This window comes from Haliaeetus albicilla, chromosome 8, assembly GCF_947461875.1.
Source record: "Haliaeetus albicilla chromosome 8, bHalAlb1.1, whole genome shotgun sequence".
Taxonomy (NCBI): domain Eukaryota; kingdom Metazoa; phylum Chordata; class Aves; order Accipitriformes; family Accipitridae; genus Haliaeetus; species Haliaeetus albicilla.
This window is the reverse complement of record NC_091490.1, coordinates 25,969,685-25,990,867: the sequence shown is the minus strand read 5'-3', so window position 1 is coordinate 25,990,867 and position 21,183 is coordinate 25,969,685. Positions and strand designations below refer to the sequence as shown.

Sequence of the window (21,183 nt, the reverse complement as noted above, 5' to 3'; positions counted from 1 at the left end):
AAAAAAGATAATAAAATATAATCCTAATTAAAACATGAACTTATATAACATAAACCTCTTAAAATTATCTTATAAATCTAACTGAAAAGTGTAAGATTGTCATTATGAGTGCAAGGCATCTAACTCGATACTAATACATTCTGATTAAATAGAATTTTTAATGCTGGATACTTTAAACTCATTTATAATGCGGTCGACTAAACTGAAAACGCAACTCTGAGCACAGAATCAGCAATGAATAGGTACATTTTCCAAGAAACACCACAGGGATGAGTTATTAGCTCACCATCTCTTACTATTTTTACCAATAGCCTGGAAGAAAAACTCATCACTGATTAGGTTTGAAGAGAATACAAAATTTGTGGGAAAGGTAGCTAAGGAAGAAGCTGAATCAGAGTAGAGCAATCAGTTCTCCCTCTAAATTTGGGAGGGTAAGAAGAGAATCAAATAAGCCACGTTAAAACGGAAGGTCTTGCCTTCGCTGAAAAAAATGCAAGCTGTAGTAATCAGAAAGGTGCTATCTTCTCTAGTAAAGTAAAGGTTTAAAGTTGTTTGAGAAAAGGAACCTAAAATAATTGACACTACAGCCATATGTACGATAAGAGCATAATTGTGTTTAAGTCATTAAGACATCAGATCTTGTTAGAACAAGCAAGGATGTATTATCCTTCTCCCTCCCCCATAATCAGTACAAGCCAATAATACCAAACCACATGTAGCCTGTTACATGAGTTCCCAGTTTCTCCATGTTCTGGGAAAACCATATAAATTATCCCTCAATGCCTAGAGGCATATGGGTATTATCTTAATTTTTTTTTGTTGAAAGTATATAGTACTTCAGCAGGATTTGTTTTTTTACCCAAAGCTTTGACCTGGAAAAAAAGGAATTTTCAGGCATGTGCTGACTTAGAGAAAATGCAATTCATGATACTAACTAACAATAAAGAAGAAGAAAAAAAAGTACTGGAGAGTTCCTAGAGACACCATAACACCTTAGAAGACACTGGAGTAATTTGACTGATGCCATTATTGTCTAATTACTATACTAAAACTGATAGCAAGTTCAGTAAGTAAATTAATTGAGTAGGACTTTTAGCATCAGGTTTTTCTTCTCTATAGCAGTTCTTTGCTAGTGTCTATACATATTTCTTCATCAACTCCATCATTACCATACTATTTTACTTCCCAACCACTTAAGTTGTCTCTGTATTTCTTCTTGTTGCTGAAGAAAAACCAAAAGCAAGACTTAGAATAATCTCATTCTTTGCAGGCACCTACCTATTAGATACATTTTACCACAAAGAAATCAGCAACACAAAAGTCAGGAGGTTTCCCTGACAAAATGATATACTGAATTACATTAACTTACAGTCTTTGTATGGGTAGTCACACCATTTTTAATTTTTTTTTTTTTTTTTTTTTTTTAAGTTCACATACACAAGCATGTCTTTCCAGGGAACTACCAAGTATCATTAGACAGGTTTGGTTTTGCTTTTGGGAATGGGGGAGTTAAGAAGAGGGGTAAGGGAAAGAAAAAAAAAAAGAACAAAAAGAGTAAAACCTGTTCAAATTTGTGAACTGGATTTTCTTTCCCTCAACATGTTGTCCATTCCATGGTTTTCCTTTTATGTATTGGATGTAACCCCACATAGTACTGTATTTCACTAACTTCCCCCCCCGCCCCAGAGCATCAAAGGTGTTACTGTAACACAATGCTTAAAGGTGAATTGAGCTCCTTAAAAAGCTGGCTGCCTTCACAAAACAGTACCACAGAAACATACCATCCAGATTTACAGAATTCTTTTCATGTAATCGACCAGGAAGCCTTTACAAATGTTTATTCCTTCACAGCATACCCTTAAGAAGGAAAATCAAGCACAGGGTATTTTCCACCAAACATATATCACCAATATATGGTATATTCAGTTCCAAAATAATCTCAATATGGTAGACAAAAGTCTGTATTAACCTTTTGCATCAGTGTGGAGAACACCTAAGTAAATTGCTGATCAGCAGACATGATCTGAGGTTAGAGAGTATAACCACCTCAACATGAGCATACAAAGAATGTCATGCTGCCACAAAAGAGGCAGCTGACATACAGGGGGGTGTCAACTGCAGACTCTAGTTAGCAAAAAATGCACCACTACCCATTGTGCCCTACAAGCCTTGACAAGGTCCCACTTAGAATCCTGGGTCCAGTTTTCAGCACAACCTGTCTAGAAGGATTGGGACTAAATGGAGGACATTTGGAATGAAGATAAGGTTTGAAAAACAGAGTGCGAGAGACACTACCTGTCCACACATAAAAGGCTGCTACAAAAAGGAAGGGAATAAACTGTTCTTCATGTTCATAGTAGACACAGGACAAAATAAGGGGCTGATACTGCAGAAAAGATTTCAGACAGACATTTAAGAAAAGTGAGACTTTCAGATGGTAGTGTTCTTCTGACATGCCAAAATGAAGTCCCCATTGGCCCCACACCCCAAAGATTAATTTATAAATTCTAAGTCAGCAGGCCAGTGTCAGTAAAAAAGAGGTAAGGTGGGACAACTTCTGTAACTAAACCTCTCAACAAATGCTGTTGATAATACAGATTGCATTTTCTAGCTGTTTTTAACAGCACTTAATAGGTACCTACTCCAATAGGTTTGTTGCCTAAATGCCACTGTGCAATTTACTTCAAAATATATTAGTATCCTTTCCTAATAGAACAGGAACAATTTCATATTTAAGAAACATTAAGTATCCCTATATAATGAGATTTCATATTACATACTATATACATTTAATAATTACATCATGTAAAATTAATCTGATCCACTGTCACATGCTTACCCAGTATCTACATATTCACTCTGCTTTTCTTGTAATTTTTCTTATTTTAAAGCTCATAAAAATTTTTAACATGCCACTTCTTTATCAAACCAAACAGTTAAAAAAATTCTACAAACACTTCACATTGTATATACTTATTTCATAAATATTGACTGCTAGGTGTTCTAAATTGTGTTCCAAACATCCAACTTAAAGCTTATGAAGAGCTCTTGCCATTTCAGCTTTTGAGAAATGTCATCAGTCTTGGCAACTGACTGATTTGGATCTCTAGCTACTGCTAGATGATTATATAAATTGTGATAAATATAGATTCTTCCAATTTTCTAAAAATTGTTAAGTTGTAGGACTTTTCTGATGTAGACTTTGCTATTTATCCACTGGTCTCAGATTCATGGTTTGGGAAGGCAAAGAAATATATTATACTGAGATACCCTTCCTAATGACCTTCTGATGGATGGGGGAAAGCTAAAAATCTTCCACATTTACTGTAGACAGCCAATTTGTTAACAAGCACTATTACAGTCAATTTATAATTTAAATACTTTAACAAGTTGCCAGATAATGTTTTAATACAAGTCTTAAAGTATTTTATTTACATAGGACCAATTCTATTGGATTTTGCTTTGGGTAATTTGGAGATACATTTCTGCAAGGTAATAAAATTTCCTAGTAGTACATATAAACCTAATAGTTCATAGAAAACCTACCAGTTCATACAAATGACCGAAATGCACTGCTATTTATTGCATTTCCCTAAGCGTCAAACAAAAAGACTAGACATACTATGGAGACCTTACTACACTTTGTTCCTCAAACTTCAGGAAACAACACAACCCCATAATGTTAAATTCCAGTGAGTTTGTAAGAACCAAGATTTTAATGTTATGATACATCTACTGTGATGACAGAGTGTGGTCTTTGCTGATAAATGGAGGCAGTTTGCCAGGATTACGTGTGCAGATTAACAAATGCAGATTAGCAGTATTCTTCTGTACTATACCGGAGCAAGCAGCTGCTGCATTATGGGGAGTACAAACTGTATTCCTTCAACAGTCAGTGTGGTTTTGTCCCCTTGTTGCTGTGTACATGTACTACACAGAGCTGGTAGTGAGGCTCTCCTTATGTTTACATGACAGACCCACACCTCCTGCTAAAAGCAGCTCACTATTTTCCATAATAGGAAGAAAGCAGCACTCTTAACCAAGTAACTGCCTGCTACAACCATGCAAGATTTTTAGCTTTCCCTATCCAGCAGAAGGCTATTAAGAAAGATTTCTCTTAGCATAATTTAAATAAACTAACTGATAAAGAAATACCTTCTAGGTAGTCTTTAAAATAATTCATAGATTCTTCTTTTTCTAGATGGCTTAGTTACTGTACTCCAAGATATACTTAACCTAGCAGAAGTAAGACCATCCCTAAACATTTATTTTAACCTTTTCACATATTTAAAGAGATACAAAGGAAGTTCAGAGCAGCAAACCAACAGCCAAAAGCTGAACCACACTACTTAACAGTGCTGTTGAAAAAAGGAAGAAAATGTTCTTAAACTCTGTTTAGCAAATAGTATTTCTTTCAAGGTTAATGAAAATACTTCCTGATGTCTTTAGAAAGCATTTTCTACATGGTATCTGGCATTCTTCATAGACGTTAATTCACACCATCTTTCTTTCATAACTTATACCTCCTTTAAACTGTTTTTCCTTGTTGGGCTTCAGGAGTGGGTGTTTTTCTCTGTTTTTCAGGGGTTTTTTTTTGTTTGTTTTGTTTTTTTAATTTAACCACCATCACCACCTCCTTTTTCTTTCCCCCCCTAGGTTAACAGCACCATAAGAAGGAAGACATAATACAATCAGAAGCTCTTTGGTTCCAAAACTGTAGCTTTGGTCAAGGCAGAAGAATATCAACTTTTTTTCAGCCCTCACAACACTCTGCGTTTCCTAATTAGCAAGGAAGAGAACAAGATGGACAACAATCAATAATGATGTACTGCTTTCTTTTCTCATGAAAGGTATGAGACTTGACTTTGGGAGGTACTACCTTCTCACATTCACTTAATTTCCTGTCATCATTCCAACAGCATCAGTTTGGTTTATTTAGTATATTATGATTCTCAATTGGAAGATGTGCTGCAATATTCTCTGCTCATTTTAGTAAAAGATTAAATGTAATTGCCACAATTTTACATTAAAATAAACATGAGAGAATGTGCTGCTATTTCAGAACATTGCCTAATACGTTCATCTGGCAAATGCAAATGTAAGGCCAGTTCTGTATAGATCAGGGATTTTATGGTGGTTCTGAGAACACGCTTGCCATGCAATACAGGCAGCACAGTCTATTCAATAGCTCTGCACAACTGAAATGAATCCTGCAAGAGCTGTTAAAAAGAACAATAAGATTTTGTTCTTTTCCATGCAAGGATTCTTAGCGATACAAATTTGAAATGCCAGCTACGTAGCTGGAACACTGAATAAGGCTAAAATCCTACATAGATTTTAGTACTGAAATTAAGGATGCAGGAAGAAAAAAATTCACATAAATGAAAATTAAAGCTAGAGAAATATAGAAGGCTTTCAGTTTTATTCTGTGGGGAGAGTTGCAAACATAAAAGCAAGTGGATGGTATCAGTTTTTTAGCACTAGAGTTGCTGGAAAGGACCAGCAAAGAATCCCTACTTTGTATTCTTTACAGACATAACTTTGGTGGCAGCAGCTGTGCTACCTTCCACATAAGTTGCCACACTTGGTACACTAGTTGAGCAGACAGCATTCCATGAAAACCCAAAGGATGTTGCAGAAGACTTTGTGGTTACCTATGTCTTCCACAGATTTCTGATACAGATATCTACATTATCTTTTGGAGTCAATTCCTACCTTTATTTGAAGACAGTCCTTGTTAAACAGATTTCAAAACTGATGCTCTGAGAATAAATGTCTATTCTCTCCCACAAGAGATCTTTCTAATAAATTATGGTCCTTTACAGCAATTTTTTTTTCATCTATTTGTAGGCTAACACACATATGAAGAAAAGTATGCATAGAACAATTTAATTATGTACTTTTAATTTCATCTGCAGTTTCTTTCGACTGGCTTGGAGAAACACAGAATTGACTCAGTTTGACTGCAGCCAAGCTAATCGTTTACAGGGCAAAATAACGGCACTAGTAGCAGATAATCAGTCATAGACTTCAGTTTCAGAAAAGGAGCAGGCCTAGATTAAGCACACTCTTTAGTCCCAGAAAATTACAGAAATAAAACAAACCCTAGTATGACTCACACTGATAACCTGTATTTGTTTTGTGCATGCTAAATTTTAGACAAACATACTGTAGAACACATCCCAAGTCACTGCTGCTATTTATATGACACAGAAAAAAAGCATTTTCTACATATAGGACAAACATAATTAAAAACAAACAGCAGGCAAAACAAAATCGCCAGGCTGTGAGTCAACATAAGCTGCATGAAAAAAGCTAACAGGACACTAAGTTATAAGATAAAATGGTAAGAGCAGAATAAAATTTATGAAGAGTTATAGCAGTTATAAAGACCAAAGCACAAACTGGCACCTTGTGCTTGAGGGAGCTTGGTACCCACATTGCTTTACTATGTCATACAGACAATTGTGCAATGCCGACTAGTGTGTGATGGTATATCTGACGCAGCAAGACCAGCAAAAATACTGGATCATTGTTTTCAAGCAAATGAGAACCTTACAAGGAACGTGTGTGAAGAGATGAGTCTAGAAATGGAGCAAAAAATATGGAACATCTAAAGATTACATTATCCCAGCCCAAAACCACAGCTGACTGGTTTTATGTGGCACATTAGACTAAATTCAGATTCTGTTTCATGACTGTATTTGCTTATTATTTTAGTCTTCTGTGAAACATACTACTATGCAAGATGCTTAAATGTCAGAAGTCAGTTAATATTAGAATCTAGTGTTTTAACTAACAAATTATGGTATCTATTGGCTCAAGTCAAGTATCTGCAAATTCTTTTTACATGTCTTCATCTAACAAGTAATTCACAATAGCACAGGAATGGAAACTTGTTACATCATGCCTAAAACCAGAAAAAAAATTCTGCAGGGCAGAGACCACATCTTATTTCTTTGTTCTATGAAGTGTTTAGTACACTTTTTGTTGCTTTACAGAGTTAAAGAAATCCTACAGCATGAAAATGCAGAGGCTGGAGCATGTAGCTGCAGGCTAACTGGGTGAGCTGCTGGAGTCCTTTGTCAAGGAGAAATACTCTGCTGATAAGAGGGACTGTCATTTCAAATGGATGCAGTTCAGAGAGACCAAAAATCTGGATTGCAGGATGAGTTAACCACTTCTTGTCTGCTATGTTATCCAGAAAGACATCTAGATTCTAGCTATGGGTACAAAACCAGCACTAGCAATCCCCCTTCCTTCCACGTAAGTTTCATTGGCTATGACTAACTTTGCAACTAGTACTGCAAAACAGAAAAGCAAAACTGGTGCAAAGGTCCCAGAAATCGCCTCTACTCCCTTCTCAGAGTATTTACTTCAATCAGCTCTACTCTAGTCCTGTGAAATGAGTGCCCCTTGGCAAGTGGGCTACCACAGGTACAATCCTAGAACCCATCTTCCAGTTTAGCTGCTGAAAGAAATTGAGTTTATGCTCCCCGAGATGACTCTACAATGCAAACCAGAAGTGCAGTAACTGGGAGAAACATCGAGATTTGCCTCAAATGTGCACTTCTGATCACTACTAAAAAGCTAATATAGGCACACCTAATTATACCTCAGTTATAGCCCTGATTCACAATCTGCTACAGAGAGAATTATTGCCAGACTTCCTCACAGAAGACATTTTCAAGGAAGAAGGTAATTTGCAGCTAAGTGGATAAACAATTTGGATGACAGCACACTACTTTTTATATAAAAAACCCATACACACAAATCATGTCTTGAAATTAGGGACGTAACAATTTTTAATCCTACCAGCTATTATGGACTTGTTGCTGGGGTTTTGCTGGAGCCTCTCATTTCCTTTGCATCTTGGCTGACAATTGTGGAATTATATGGAGGATTTAAGAGTTTCTTGATTAATGATAGCACTTTTCAAAAATAATTATACATGGGTGTAATTTTAAGGTAGCTGCTCAGCTGCTTGACATTTTTCTGCAACAGTATTTTTCCAAATTACTGTTCAAATTTTAACAGAAGTTACACTTTTTGATTGCATTATGCTTAGTACAGCTTTTATATTTTCCCATATTGAGAAGATGATACAAAGAAATATTTGTAAGTATGGCATATTTTCCTGGAGATAGTATTTATATACAGGGCATTCACTAACCTTTTTCTAGTAGCTAAACTTTATTTAAGAACTAAGTATCTAAACATGCCCCCCCCTTTTTTTTGATTCAGAAACCATGCAAGATATTAACCTTTTTTGTAAGTCAGATGAAAATGCTCTATCAACATACAATAATAAAGGTGGGAAAACAGATTTTTGGCACAAATCTGCTAATAGTCTAACATTACTGTATCTGTATACCCCCCAACACACATTGGTTTTAAACAGGTATTCAAGATCAGACATTATTACCCCTCAAACTTAAAATTTAGTTGGTTTTGGCCCTGCCACATTAGGGACAGAGACTGAGCAATACATAAGTCCACAGCCTGGGTAATTATGCAACTTCAGTTTCCCTGCAGAGTATCTGGCAGCAGAGAACTAAGATGCTGATTCTTTATTCCTTTCCCCACATGGCAGAAGTGCATTGCAGGCACTTGGGGGAAGGAAAGTATTTCTTAATTACTCACTGAATCTGTTTATTCTTCCCTCCACTTGAGGCAAATTGAAAGATATCACCAGCATATGAATACAAAATGGCCAGCCTGGTTAAATATCAGAATTCTTGTAAAAGGACTGGGCTTGTCAAATACATTATTCTGTTGATATAAAATTATTGGCATGATGCAGAAACTTGTGTAAAAGTCTCTTCTGGTTCATCCTGCAAGAACAGATATATATGGTTTTTAAACATAAGGAGATCAAATACATATATGAAGAAAAAATATGAAAAAATCCAAACTGCCTTCCTCTTGTGTACCTGACATTTGAAGGTTTAAGTCAGTTTGGCTCATGAAATAAATACAAAATTTTAAAGAGATAAATCAACATGGAAATATAAAAGTTAATAATCTTGACTTCAACAGTGATCTATGCATATTTTCTGTGGAAGCATTAAAACAAGATTACTGCATAACTATCAGAACCATGCTGCATTCTTAAGCTATTTCTGATTTCTATAGACTGTCAAAATCTCCCATATGATTTCCATATGGAATTGCCTGCTTAAGACAGATTTTTATTTTTTTTTAATGCAATTGGAACTTGCCAACTGAAATAAGTAGCTTTGCTCATATTTTGCAACTTAGCTTTCAGAAACGTTTTAAGCATCAGGTAATTCCTTTTGTACTCCTGACCTGAAGTATAATTTGCAGGAGAAAAATACTCTGGTTCTTGGTTTAACACTGTTTCAATTCCAAGCTCTAGACTATGTCTGCACTGTTTAAAGTCTAAAGTAGCAGTGCCAAGGCCATATGAACTTCAACCTGGAGAGTAACAACATCATATTTGGTTCTTTCGCTCCCCTACCAAAAATAAAGGCAACAGGATGATCCTATCAAATAAGAAGATTTAACAAAAATAAACACAGATTTAAATTTTAATAGCTTGCAATATATGAAGAACAGAAATAGAGATACCACCGAATAGTTCTAGTGTTATCGCAAGATACAATCTCTCCAGAACAATTTCAATTACAAGTTTTTAAATCAGAACAAGCCTATAGAATAACACAGCTTTCAATTTTACCAGAAAAACAAATATTAAGACATGTGAACAAACCAAACATAAGAAAGACTAAACCAAACCAGCTCCACATGGACTCCCCTATCCCTACAGATAGGAGGTTTTAACAGAAGCCTTTGTTCCTGTGTGTTGATTTCTTAACTGCCTCTTTCCTAATCCCATTCCACTGAAAGAAACTAATTCTTATATATACATACACCGATGTATATATATACAGATATACACACACACACAAACACAATAACTTGCAGCTTCTCAAATTAGATACTACTGCAGCCAAGCCAGTCATGACTAACAAGGAAACTACCATCTACCCTGACCCCAGTGCACAAACACATCCATTTCCTAGACTTTTCAAAGACTTCAATATATAAGGTACTTCCTAGAAAAAGGTTCAGTTATCACTGTCTAAGCAACAGAGGACAAAATTTGACATGCCTGCTTTAGTAGGTAGGCATACATGAAGTAAATCAACAATTAATCACCACAGCCATCACTGCTACAAACACACTACAAGGAATTCCAAGTCTGTTGACTGCAGCTACATACATTATAAAGCACAAGTAAAATGAAAACATTCCATACTCGTATCTCTTTCCATAGTTTCATTTTGTAACTCACCCCTTTTCAGCTATAGAAATGCAGTACATCTGAACAGGTAACAATAAATGTCCTCTAACAAACACCAGCATCTTTCCCCTATTCATGGGGAAGACAGGCTAGCAAAGAGAAAGACTACAATACTATTTTCTATTAAATTGCTCAAAATTACATTGAACATAGGTTTAATACAACCTGGTCTACTAGAACGTATGAGTTAATTACCCATGCAAATTTTCTGTTCTACATAATTGAAAAAGAAAAAAATCATTCCAAGCTCTAAAACAGGATATACATCTTACTTTGTAAGACTTGTAGAAACTATGACATATGGCACACTAGGAAAAGGTACAGGAAGACATCAAGGGGATTTTTAAGACTGTGAATACCGCAACAGCCAGATTTGGAGTTCTCTGCCAGCTTTGCTAATTGTATAATAAGGAAAAAGGTTGAGATTTCCCAATTAAAATGTAGTGTTGCTGCTAGGAACTTGCACAGGGATGTGAGTATGGCACGACAAATTAAAACTCTTGGGCTCAGAATATTAGTATTGAGACTCCAGTTTCACAGCTGTTTCTTTTGTAGCAACTGGTTTAGACATGGCTGCCTTTCTGCCCAAGCCGATTGTGTTTCCACTCTGGTGTTCCCTCTCATTGTCACAGCCCAGCTGCTTGTGAACTAACTCAACAACATCAGTACACTCATCTGTTGCTGATCCTGGAGGGGGGACAACTGACCTGGGCAGAGTAGGAATCTGGGGATGTCTATCATGACACTGATGCTTGAATAACTATTTGCTGGACTATACCTAAACAACACAGGAAAGAAAGGCACAAACACCCACTCAAGCACAGGGGAAATACAAAAGTGCTACTCAAATGCATTTTAAGCAACATTAATTATTGAATCAAAGATCAGCAAACCTAATTAGAGAATACTGACACATTTTCTCTACTGGCGACTATGAAAACAGATGCCTCTTACAACTACTGTAGAAAGGGATCAAATGAGAAAAATCAAATGAGAAAACCATAGGCTCATAAATGCAAACCAGTAACCTTATCTTCCTTCAGAGACAAGAATGGAATTAAAGTTCTGTAAAAACACGGTCAGGAAGTTTGTTTCTTAACGTCTTAAATGCTTTCATTTCCATGAGCATTATAAAACACTTACTCCTAAAATACCCATGACCGTTGCAAGTGTCCTGCAAATTTCATATCACTACAGTATGTCTTATTTGCTATCCACAACTTTTCACTAAAATGCCACTTGTACTTTGCTGAGCTCTCCTTTTTAAAAAGGATATGAAGATCAAAAAAAGAGGCTAGCAAGATTTCAAGTTATCTGCATTCACTAATCACAGCTTAATCATAAGGAAAAAGTGTCTGGACTAGTTTTATTACTATTGTTGAAATATTTTTATCTTCTGATCTTAAGCATTCTATGAGCAGGAAAGAATTTTCAAATAAACAATAAAAACAAAGTGGATGTAAAGAATCTAGTCTTTATATCACAGTAACTGAATCCCACCACTTCTAAAAAACATTTGTGCAAACTAAGAGGCCTAATACTTCTTTGCAATACTGTATGGAATCAATAATTAATTACTAATTAGTAGCTTTCATATTGCACCTGTAAAGCCTCTGTAACTTATCACTTGATACCAACTGATCAAATAAGAGAGACTCTCTAGTCATATTCTGCCAAATACTTGTTAGTCTTCTTACATGTTAGCAAACACAAGTTGCTAATAAGCTGACAATAAAAACATAGCTGTATTAATTTTCACACACCTCTGTTCTAGCAGCAGCTTCAGGTCACTGATCATGAAAGTATCAAAGGACTTAAAATAGAACAGTCAGCCAACTCCAGAGGGTAAATTCAAACAAAAAAGACACTGGAAAAACTAGACTGCAAAGTGTAGATTCAGCTAACGGATGACAGAAAATTTATAGAAGTCTTTTCTCTATTAGACATTTTATTTATTCCTCGTGTCCAACATATTCTAATCTGAAAAGACCAGATTGTGCCACAAATACTTCCGCGTACAGTAGCAACAGTAGTTCCACTGATACCACAATAAAATTTGCTTGTGATTTCAAATGAGCAATCCTAAGTTCTGTATTAGAAAGGAATTTGTCAGCTCAACCTTTGTAGTGTCATACTTTATGTTTACCTAATTTATTTTCTATACCAAATATTAAACAATAAAAAGGTGAAAATAGTTTTAAGTACTTCACTTAAAATATAGTTGAATCTTATTCCATCGTACTGTCATTTTATAAACAACCATATGTAGTCATCCTTTTTACAGATTTTTTTTTTTATATTTATTTTTTTTTTTCAACTCAGCTTCAGACAGGGAAGAAAATCCATTACTTAGGAGCTCAGTAATAGAATCATTCAGCTGTTGAACTAATGTTTTAATTAGTAGTTGTATAAAGCAAAGACATATTATTAAAAGCCTCCATGAAAGAATATAGCATTGTTGTATGTTTTACATTGACTTAATACAACTGGTGACTATTGAATGTTATTAGGTTGAACTACCTATGTCAAAACCTTTTTTTTTTTTTTTTTTAATTTAAAGCTTTTAACCAAAGATTTCCATAAGGAGGGGAACCCCCCCCCAACTATTTTCAAACCATTTTTCCAATACAGAAATATTCACTGACAGTCAGCGTTGTAAAACTGAAATCAAAGTGATCATATTGTCACTGATATATTTAAAAATGTAACACTTGAACTAAGTAGAATGATAGGTGTTTTCAAGCATTAGTACAGAGGAAATACACCTGCACTGACTGCTATGAGGAGACAAAAAAAACCAAACCAAAACAATCATAAGGCTCCCAGTAATGAAACACATTGAACTCTTGAGAAAAATACTTCAAACATAATGATGCATGCTAAAAGACAGATATGTAGCTATTGGGAGCACACAGAAGAAACGTAACACACAAGCTTTAAACACTCACCATCTGAATTGGCTTTTTGTGAAGATCTCGTTCAGTCACCAACTTTTCCTGGTCAGTGACATAAAGGCCTTTTTGTGCCAGGGCTTGTATAACAGCATCATGACCTAGAAGTGGTTTTGCAGCATCGCTCTTGAGAATAAGGCTCCCAGCACGACAGTAGAGTTCTGCAGACAGCAACAAGTTAACAACAGGTGGTTTAATGTGCTCCTGGTCATACTGGTCTGTATAAAATGGTTCTCGTAGTTCTTCTGGAACGTTATCTACAAAGACAAAAAAAAAAAGCATTAGTCAGTATCAGAAAAAGATAGATACAGTATTAGGGTTTTTTATATGTATGAACTCAAAATTATGTTAAAGCATAGAGTCTTTACCAGTCATCATGATATAAAACACTGGTGAAAATTGCATACAAAGGTAACATTTGAACTATAAATAGAAACTTGAGGCCACACCAGAAGGCCAACCTGCAGTTTACAGCATCATTAATTTAAAATTTCTTGGCTTCTCCAAATACATGCCCAAACATTCTCATTTCCTTTGGCATAACATTATATAGGTCAGACATATAAAGGCAGAACAAAACCCATTTAAAGAAAAATCCTGTCTCTATTACAACAATAAAATTGAAATGGAACATTATTATTTTAGCACAGAATAATTCCAGACAAAAAGGAAAACAACCACTCAGCAGCCTTCTAAGTTTCATACGTGCAAGAGAAATTTGATTACTATACAATCCATTTCAAAGGTCGTGCATCATAGAATGATGACAATCTAGCAGTTAAGTGTAAATACATAGATGTTTTACTGGAATTAAAAAAAAAATGTAGAAAGAGGGAAAAAAATATTATCAATTTCCTTCTGAAAAAATACTGAATTCTTATTTGCCTATCTGTGTTACTGAGTTCCTTTACAATTGTGGCTTCCTCCTTCTTCAATGAGCTGGCCTAGCGCCCACAGAAAGCTATGCAAGATTCTGTCAAGTTTATGCTGAGCTTTTAACTGCAAAATTAGCATTTCAAGACAATCTAACAGTTTTTCCAAATACTTTTACACAACAGAATACAGGCAGACTATATTTATAATTGTCTACCACAAAAGTAATGGTTATAAATTAAATATAGTACTAGATCAAATGAAATTAAATCACTAGTGAAATGGAAAATAACTTAGAAATTATTTCAGTCTTCACATTTCTAGGCATACACACTGCAAGATGCTCCATTTTCCACGTGTAAGAATTTCACTCTCTATTGTTGTAAAATCAGTTAAGCCAACAGCATTTATAGGATAAAGAGCATGTGACTTTTCCTGAGCCCAAATGGAAAAACCTATTTAATTACTAAAAGGAAAAAAATGCGTAGGAAAAAAGTGATGCAACTCCAGGTGTCTATCCCCTTTGCCTTCAGCTGGATAAATGGCTAAACAGACAAGGTTTGAAGCAGAGGGTGGAGTAAACAGCCCAATAAGGGTGGAGCAGGAGAGAGAGAAAAAACAGAACATGCCATCACAAGATAATGACAGATGATCTTCTTCCTCATATATTCATTCTATGGCAGTTCATGTGCTTTCATTATGGGCTTTGGAAGAAGAGCTACCTGCCTTCTAGCTGTAGGAGAAGGTACGCATTATAGAGTGCAAAAAAGGAAAGAAATATTAACACATACTTTTTAAGATGTTGTAAGGATGGTAAAAAAGGATAAGATATCACTTCTTACTTGCAAATTCAGAATATCAAGGGGAAGAGAGGTATAGTGTATAAATTTGCTTAAACCAGGACCCTAAATTCGGCTAGAAAGCTGACAGCTGTGCTTTAGAATAAAGATGAAAATACAGTGTCAGCAAAACTACTCTACCCTTCAAAATACAAGCCTAATACCTAACATAATTACTTTTTAAAAAGATAATAAAAGTATTAATAAAAAATCTACCAGTGTCAGGCAATGATACTGCAATCTTCTCTTGCCGCCTCCCAGCCTCACTTACTGACTCTGTAGGACCTATAGCCACCCAATACCACAAAAGGCACTTATAATTAAGGAACTCTATGAGCTGTTAGGCACCTGCTTCCCTAGGTACTATTTCCATCTATCTCAATTCTACCTGTCCTTTCTTTTCCCTGTTTGTCCATACACTGTTTAAATATTAAGCTCATTATTTCTCAAGTCCCTCATGATCCATCTCCACTTCAGTATCAAGAGCTCAATCCTCATCATGACTTAATCCTTTATAATTCCAAATGCCAACTTTAAAACATCTTCGTGCTATTTCCTCATGCTAGAGAGCATTAGAAAACATTTTTTGTAAATATCTCACAATGCACAGGCAGCAGATTTTGCCTTTTTTGAAAAAAAACCACACACCCCTTTTTGAATCACATGGGAAATTAGATGAAGACACTGAAGACAATGACAGGTTTCAAGTCTGAAAATTTGAGCCAGAAGAGAAATCCAAAGACAGGAGATAACAAACCCACCACCTATTAATGACTAATTTCTGATCTTCCGTATCACCGAAACAGACCCTAAAGTGACAAGGTAAGAGGCAATAAACACATTTATTATGAAAGCATAATATCCACTACTGGCATTTAGTAACAAAAAACCTCAGTACACTTAAAAAAAAAAAAATCAAGATGATAACTACCAAAGAACTATTTATAAATGATACTTCTGCTCCTGAAAAATACAGCAAGAGACAAAATGAGATGTATGCCATTTCTTTGACTTCATTGGTGTTCACAAAAATAAATCTGGAATAGAAACTTACTGGTGATCATAAAAATAAAACCGGAAGAGAAATTTATTAGAGAAATAGAATACAGAAACAAGGGGCAATGAAGGGTAACTGTGACTACAGACTTATTCTGAATTTATAAAAGCAAAATATGTGAAAGCATACAAATAAGAAATCCCTGCTGCAACAAGATCAGAAGTCTTCACAAAAATTCTCATGAGAGTTCCCTTCGCACAGAAACACAAGCACTTTTCCCCATTTATAACATGTACCAAACTGTTTGATATCAGAATAGATCTTGATAGAAGAGTCAAACTGTGTTCTCATTTTTGTTATAGTTACACAAAAAGAAAAAAAAAAAAAGACACAGCAGCTATATAGAGGAAACTCTTCCTGTTACTGATCTCAAAGTAACAGCCCTTCCAGAATTGGTGTGCTTTGCCTCTGCAGTCCTGTGGAAAGGAATTTCAAGGCTACATCCAGTTCTCAGCAGATTACCAGACCAACCAACAGGGTCAAAAGCCTTTATTAACAATTCTGGCAGGACTGGAGATTTGTTAAACAGCTCTGTTAGAGAAGAATCTTAACACTAATTCCCAATATGTGCATTTCACCAGTCCCTTTCCTTTGCCCATCTGACAAGAGTCTTTCAAGATTAAACTCCAAAGTAAATGAACAGTTTTTAAAAAAATACCCTGTTGTGCATACTGCCATAAAGTACCATTTGACCTTGAAATTTGTGGCAAAGTATAGCAATTATGTTAGAGAGAGATAGCCGGGACACTGAGTTCTGGGAGTTGAGCGCATGTAATATGGATGAGACCAAAGGAACTGGGTGTATTTCTGCTGGAGAGGTGGTGGGAGGATCTAACTGCAGTCTTTCAGCACCCAACAGGCAGGTTTCAGAAACACAGACTTGTACACAAGCTGCCGCAAGGGAAATTTCAACTGAACAAGTAAAAAAATTCTTCACAGCAAAAGGACTCAGCTGCGAAACCACCATTCACAGGGACTGTCAAAACCTGAGTGGACAATGCCCTGAGAAACCTCTCCTAACTTTGAAGCTAGCTCTTCTTGGAACAGGAGGTTACACTAGATGATCTCCAGAGACTGCTTTCACCCTATTTTTTCCCTAAAACTGTCAACAGGAACACAGGTTTCAATTTTGGAAATATTTTCTTGGTATGGGTTTAAAAAAAAACCCAAAAAGTTTGACATTTTGGATTTTGTAAATATTGAACTGTGAAGAGAATAAATGAAGCTACTGTACAAGTTCAACACACAGGGAAAAGAACAAAAAGGAAATACCACATTAGCCCAAAACAATAATGTAAATTTAAGAATCAGGCTAACTTTAAAACAGTATTCAACATATCTTCAGGTAATTTTCCCGTAACTTATAATGGACTCAAAAGTCCTGCAGATACTCTCTTGAGGAGGGGACAGGAGAAGGAAAAAAAAAGGACTTATTCTAAGCTTTAAAGCAAACAAGGGATTATTATTTCTCCCCACCATGAGATAGAATTGTAACTTAACTTTCCATTTAAATAGACCATATTAAAGGGAAGGAATCATCTAAAATTAATTCATGGCTACGACCTCTGAATTTACCTTTAAAAGCTGTTTTATAAACAAAACGCTCTGCTCAGGTAAGTCTGAATTATTCCTTGGGAGGATAATATGAATTACTCCTTTGGAAAAAATTATTTGTATTAATGTAGAAAGTTTACACTTTCTTTAAAAACAAACTGGTTTGTTGTAAAGTGTCTGGACTTTCACATAGATGAATACAATCCTTTGAGTTACATAACCATTGAGTTTTTCAAGTTTATAAGAGTGAATAATTCCAGGTTTACAAATGTTTGCATTAAGGAAGTCTAAAATCTTAGAAGTCCTTGTCAACAAAGTCTTTTCTTTTTTTTTATTCCTGAGGATGACATAAACAAGTTAAAATATTTCACCATGAGCTAATTAAAATATACATCATTCTTGGGAGCCACAGGGCCACAATAAGCCTCACCCTAGAAAATTTCCATCTCTACAGGTTACTGACATCAATCAACAAAGACGTTAAGAAAAACCTACTTGTAGAAGACTTTGAGATTTAATACGTAATTATTTCATGAAAATTCTAACTAATACCTTTAACCACTTCCTAGTGCAAACCAGTAGATGAATTTATGCCAAATCTTAATGGACTCAATTACTTGACAGTTTTCTGCAGGACAGCAAAGGTATGCCTTTGTCATAAAGTAACAGTGTTAAGTTACTTCATTCAGACTCCCACTTTGCAACAAGGATTCTGGTGCCACGTTTGCCATTTGGGCACAAGAGAACAGAGCTTGCATGGAAGTCAGGAGTCAGAGCACTAAGAACAGGTCAGAGAAGCGTAATTTACATTATTTTGCTTTTGATGAATTTTGGTAGTTGCCTCAGTAGAGGAGGGAGACATTTCAACTTGCTCTTTTATTTCGTAGACACCTTCAAGGGCTCTGATGAGTACTCAGGTTCTAAGATTCACAGCAGGTTAGTAATCCATGGATCAAACTGCTGCTACCGAAAAAAGAAAAATCATGAAACAAGATTTTTAATGAGGAAGCAGAAAACAAAATCCGACAGTTGATATTAAAAAAGAATTTGTACTTTTTGGTTTGTTGAATCGGTCTGCTACTTACATTGCTCTGGGCTAGCAGGCAGTAGGTGTACTTTTGCCTAGGGGCAAGTATCTAAAAAGTCAACCTCTATAAATTTACGGCAGACTGAATTTCAGTATCACAATTCTTAACTTTGTGCACCTAACTAAACTGAACTTGAGAGATTCTTGAATTTACCATCACAGAAGTACTATGAATAAACAGACCCTACCCTCCTGCCTCTAGATTCCACAAAAATAGATCACTATCCACTGCTTTAACAACAGCTCTGCACTTACAAGGGATTCCTTACTACAAAAAAAAAAAAAAAAAACAAAACACCAACAACACACCAAAAACCCAACACCATGCACACCAAAATCCAAAACCACAAAACATCCAAGGAAAAAGCATGCACAGGTTCTACCTTCATAGCCCACCCAGACTTCAGTTATTTTTTGAACACTGAGAATCACATGAGAAATGCTCTACTGGGTCACATTAATTGTCTATCCCATCCAAAATTCTGTCTTCAGTAGCACAACAGGAAGTGCTAACTCACAAAGCATACAGAATTTGTCCGGTAGAGGCATTTCCTATTAAAACGGGGAAGTTTAACATCTACTTTACCAAAACCTGCGTATTGACTCAGGTTTTGACAAACAAAAGAATGACTTAAGAATTAATCTCTTTATTACCACGGTTGATTTTATTGGCATAAGTTCAGAACTTATTTTTGGAAAAGCAAAATATGAGAAATATTAAGATAATAGTATAGTTATAATCCCATCTCACTCAGCTAGCACCCTGATGACTGTTATAGTCAAAGTATGATTCAAATAGCCTATGGATTAGGGTAAAAGATTGTTTCAGAAATGTAGAGATAAACACTTATTTCTTGAACTATTGTAAGACTTTATTAAACCGAAGAAAACTTTTTGCCAGCCATAACTAGATAGACATGAGCTGACACATCTGCTTTGGTGTCTGGCTTACAGGTTACATTTCAACTTTATAGCAAAAAGGTTTATTACTACCACCTGATCCAGTAATAATGTATTGTCCAAGGGGGGGGGGGGGAAGGTGAGAGGGGGGAAGAGAAAGAACTTTTTTTTTTTCCTTGCAAAGTCTTGAAGGTTTTTCACCCCCAGCCTCATTTTCCAGAATGATCAGCAAAAACATTCATTCAGAGGCCTAGGTTTACCAAAGCAAGTAGTCAAAAGTTATTAGTTTCAGGAGCGGAACTGTGTCCAGTTTTGCTCATTAAAATCCACCAGCTAGCTGTAGAAATTCCATAACAACTCATATTGGAAAGGTGGTAAGTTCCTGATTAACAGCATATAAATAATCTTCAAGTTTGAATGAGAGCCACCTTTGAACATGGAGTGACTAAAGTAACCCAACAGATTACCCTAAATCATGGGGGTATATCTGCAGCAGTAACAGCAACAATAGTCAAAAAATATAAGAGAGAAACCAGGTATAGGTAGAAGAAACATATTTCTTCTTATCACCTGACGTGAGCGAGCATTTGGCTACAGTCTCTGTCACATCTATTACATTCTGCAGACAGACACTGCAGTTGTAAAGTCAAACAGGCTCAGAATAGGCTCAATTACATGAAGTCATTGAAAGAACAAATTATAAACTACTCTACCTGAGGTCTATCATGTAGTAAGCATCCTGACAACTGTTAACTTACTAATTCACCTTCCCAAACTTTTTTACATGCACAGCCTACAGCCTCAGATGACTCTGCCAAACCTAATAGATCCAGAAGCTCATACAATTTTAATTATTTACTGTAAAAAAGTGATCTACAGTCAAACAGTGTTTTAAATGTGTTCCACAGAAAGAAGCGACACAATCAACTTATAACTAAACCATCTCAGTAGATGATTAGTCCAATCAACTGATTTTAGTAGGATTGAGTAAAGTATCAATTTGTCAGCAACTATTTTAGAGATGTGATGGAAAGCAATCTATTAAAAAAAAAAATTCCTCCCAAGAATCTCAAACATTTACTTTTATACTCCAAAATCCTGTGCAAGTTTTTGCTAGCTGCCATACTGAGTAAAAGTAAAGAAGTTAGATCTACTAAGGAAAGATTAAAAGATGTTCTAGCCTGCAACACCCATCATAACAGATTAGAGTATTTAGTTAAAACTTGTTTCTGTCAGATACGCAATGTTCATTTCCTCCCTTCATGGTTTTACTGGCAACATCTGCAAACAGCAGTAAGTAGCTGCATATGAACTCTGAAAACATTAATCACCAGGAGAAAGGTACTTTTAGGTTTCTTGGGTAATGCTTAGTTGCAGATGATGCAATTTGTAATCTACTGCTTCAGGCACCTATAAAGGATAAATTTAATGTTAAAAGATGGATGGACTATTTTATTTTGACTGCAGAAAACAGCAATGTTTAGGATAAGCACTCAGGTTTGTGCAGCTTTTATTTAGTTTTTAGTTTATTCCTGTCAGAAAAAAACTCATGCTAAACCAGTGAAATGTATTATTGTGACAGGATAATACGTTTT

At 35.6% G+C, this 21,183-nt stretch overlaps 1 protein-coding gene across 4 annotated transcripts in view; it reads right to left on the bottom strand.

Annotated features, from left to right (window-relative positions):
• CAMSAP2 (calmodulin regulated spectrin associated protein family member 2) overlaps window positions 1-21,183 on the bottom strand; it is a 91,506-nt gene that overhangs the window by 65,512 nt on the left and 4,811 nt on the right. For all 4 annotated transcript variants that reach the window (XM_069789390.1, XM_069789392.1, XM_069789393.1 and 1 more), the window contains exon 2: window positions 13,276-13,535. In XM_069789390.1, the coding sequence (XP_069645491.1) occupies window positions 13,276-13,535 (260 nt within the window). The remainder of the gene's footprint in view (window positions 1-13,275; window positions 13,536-21,183) is intronic.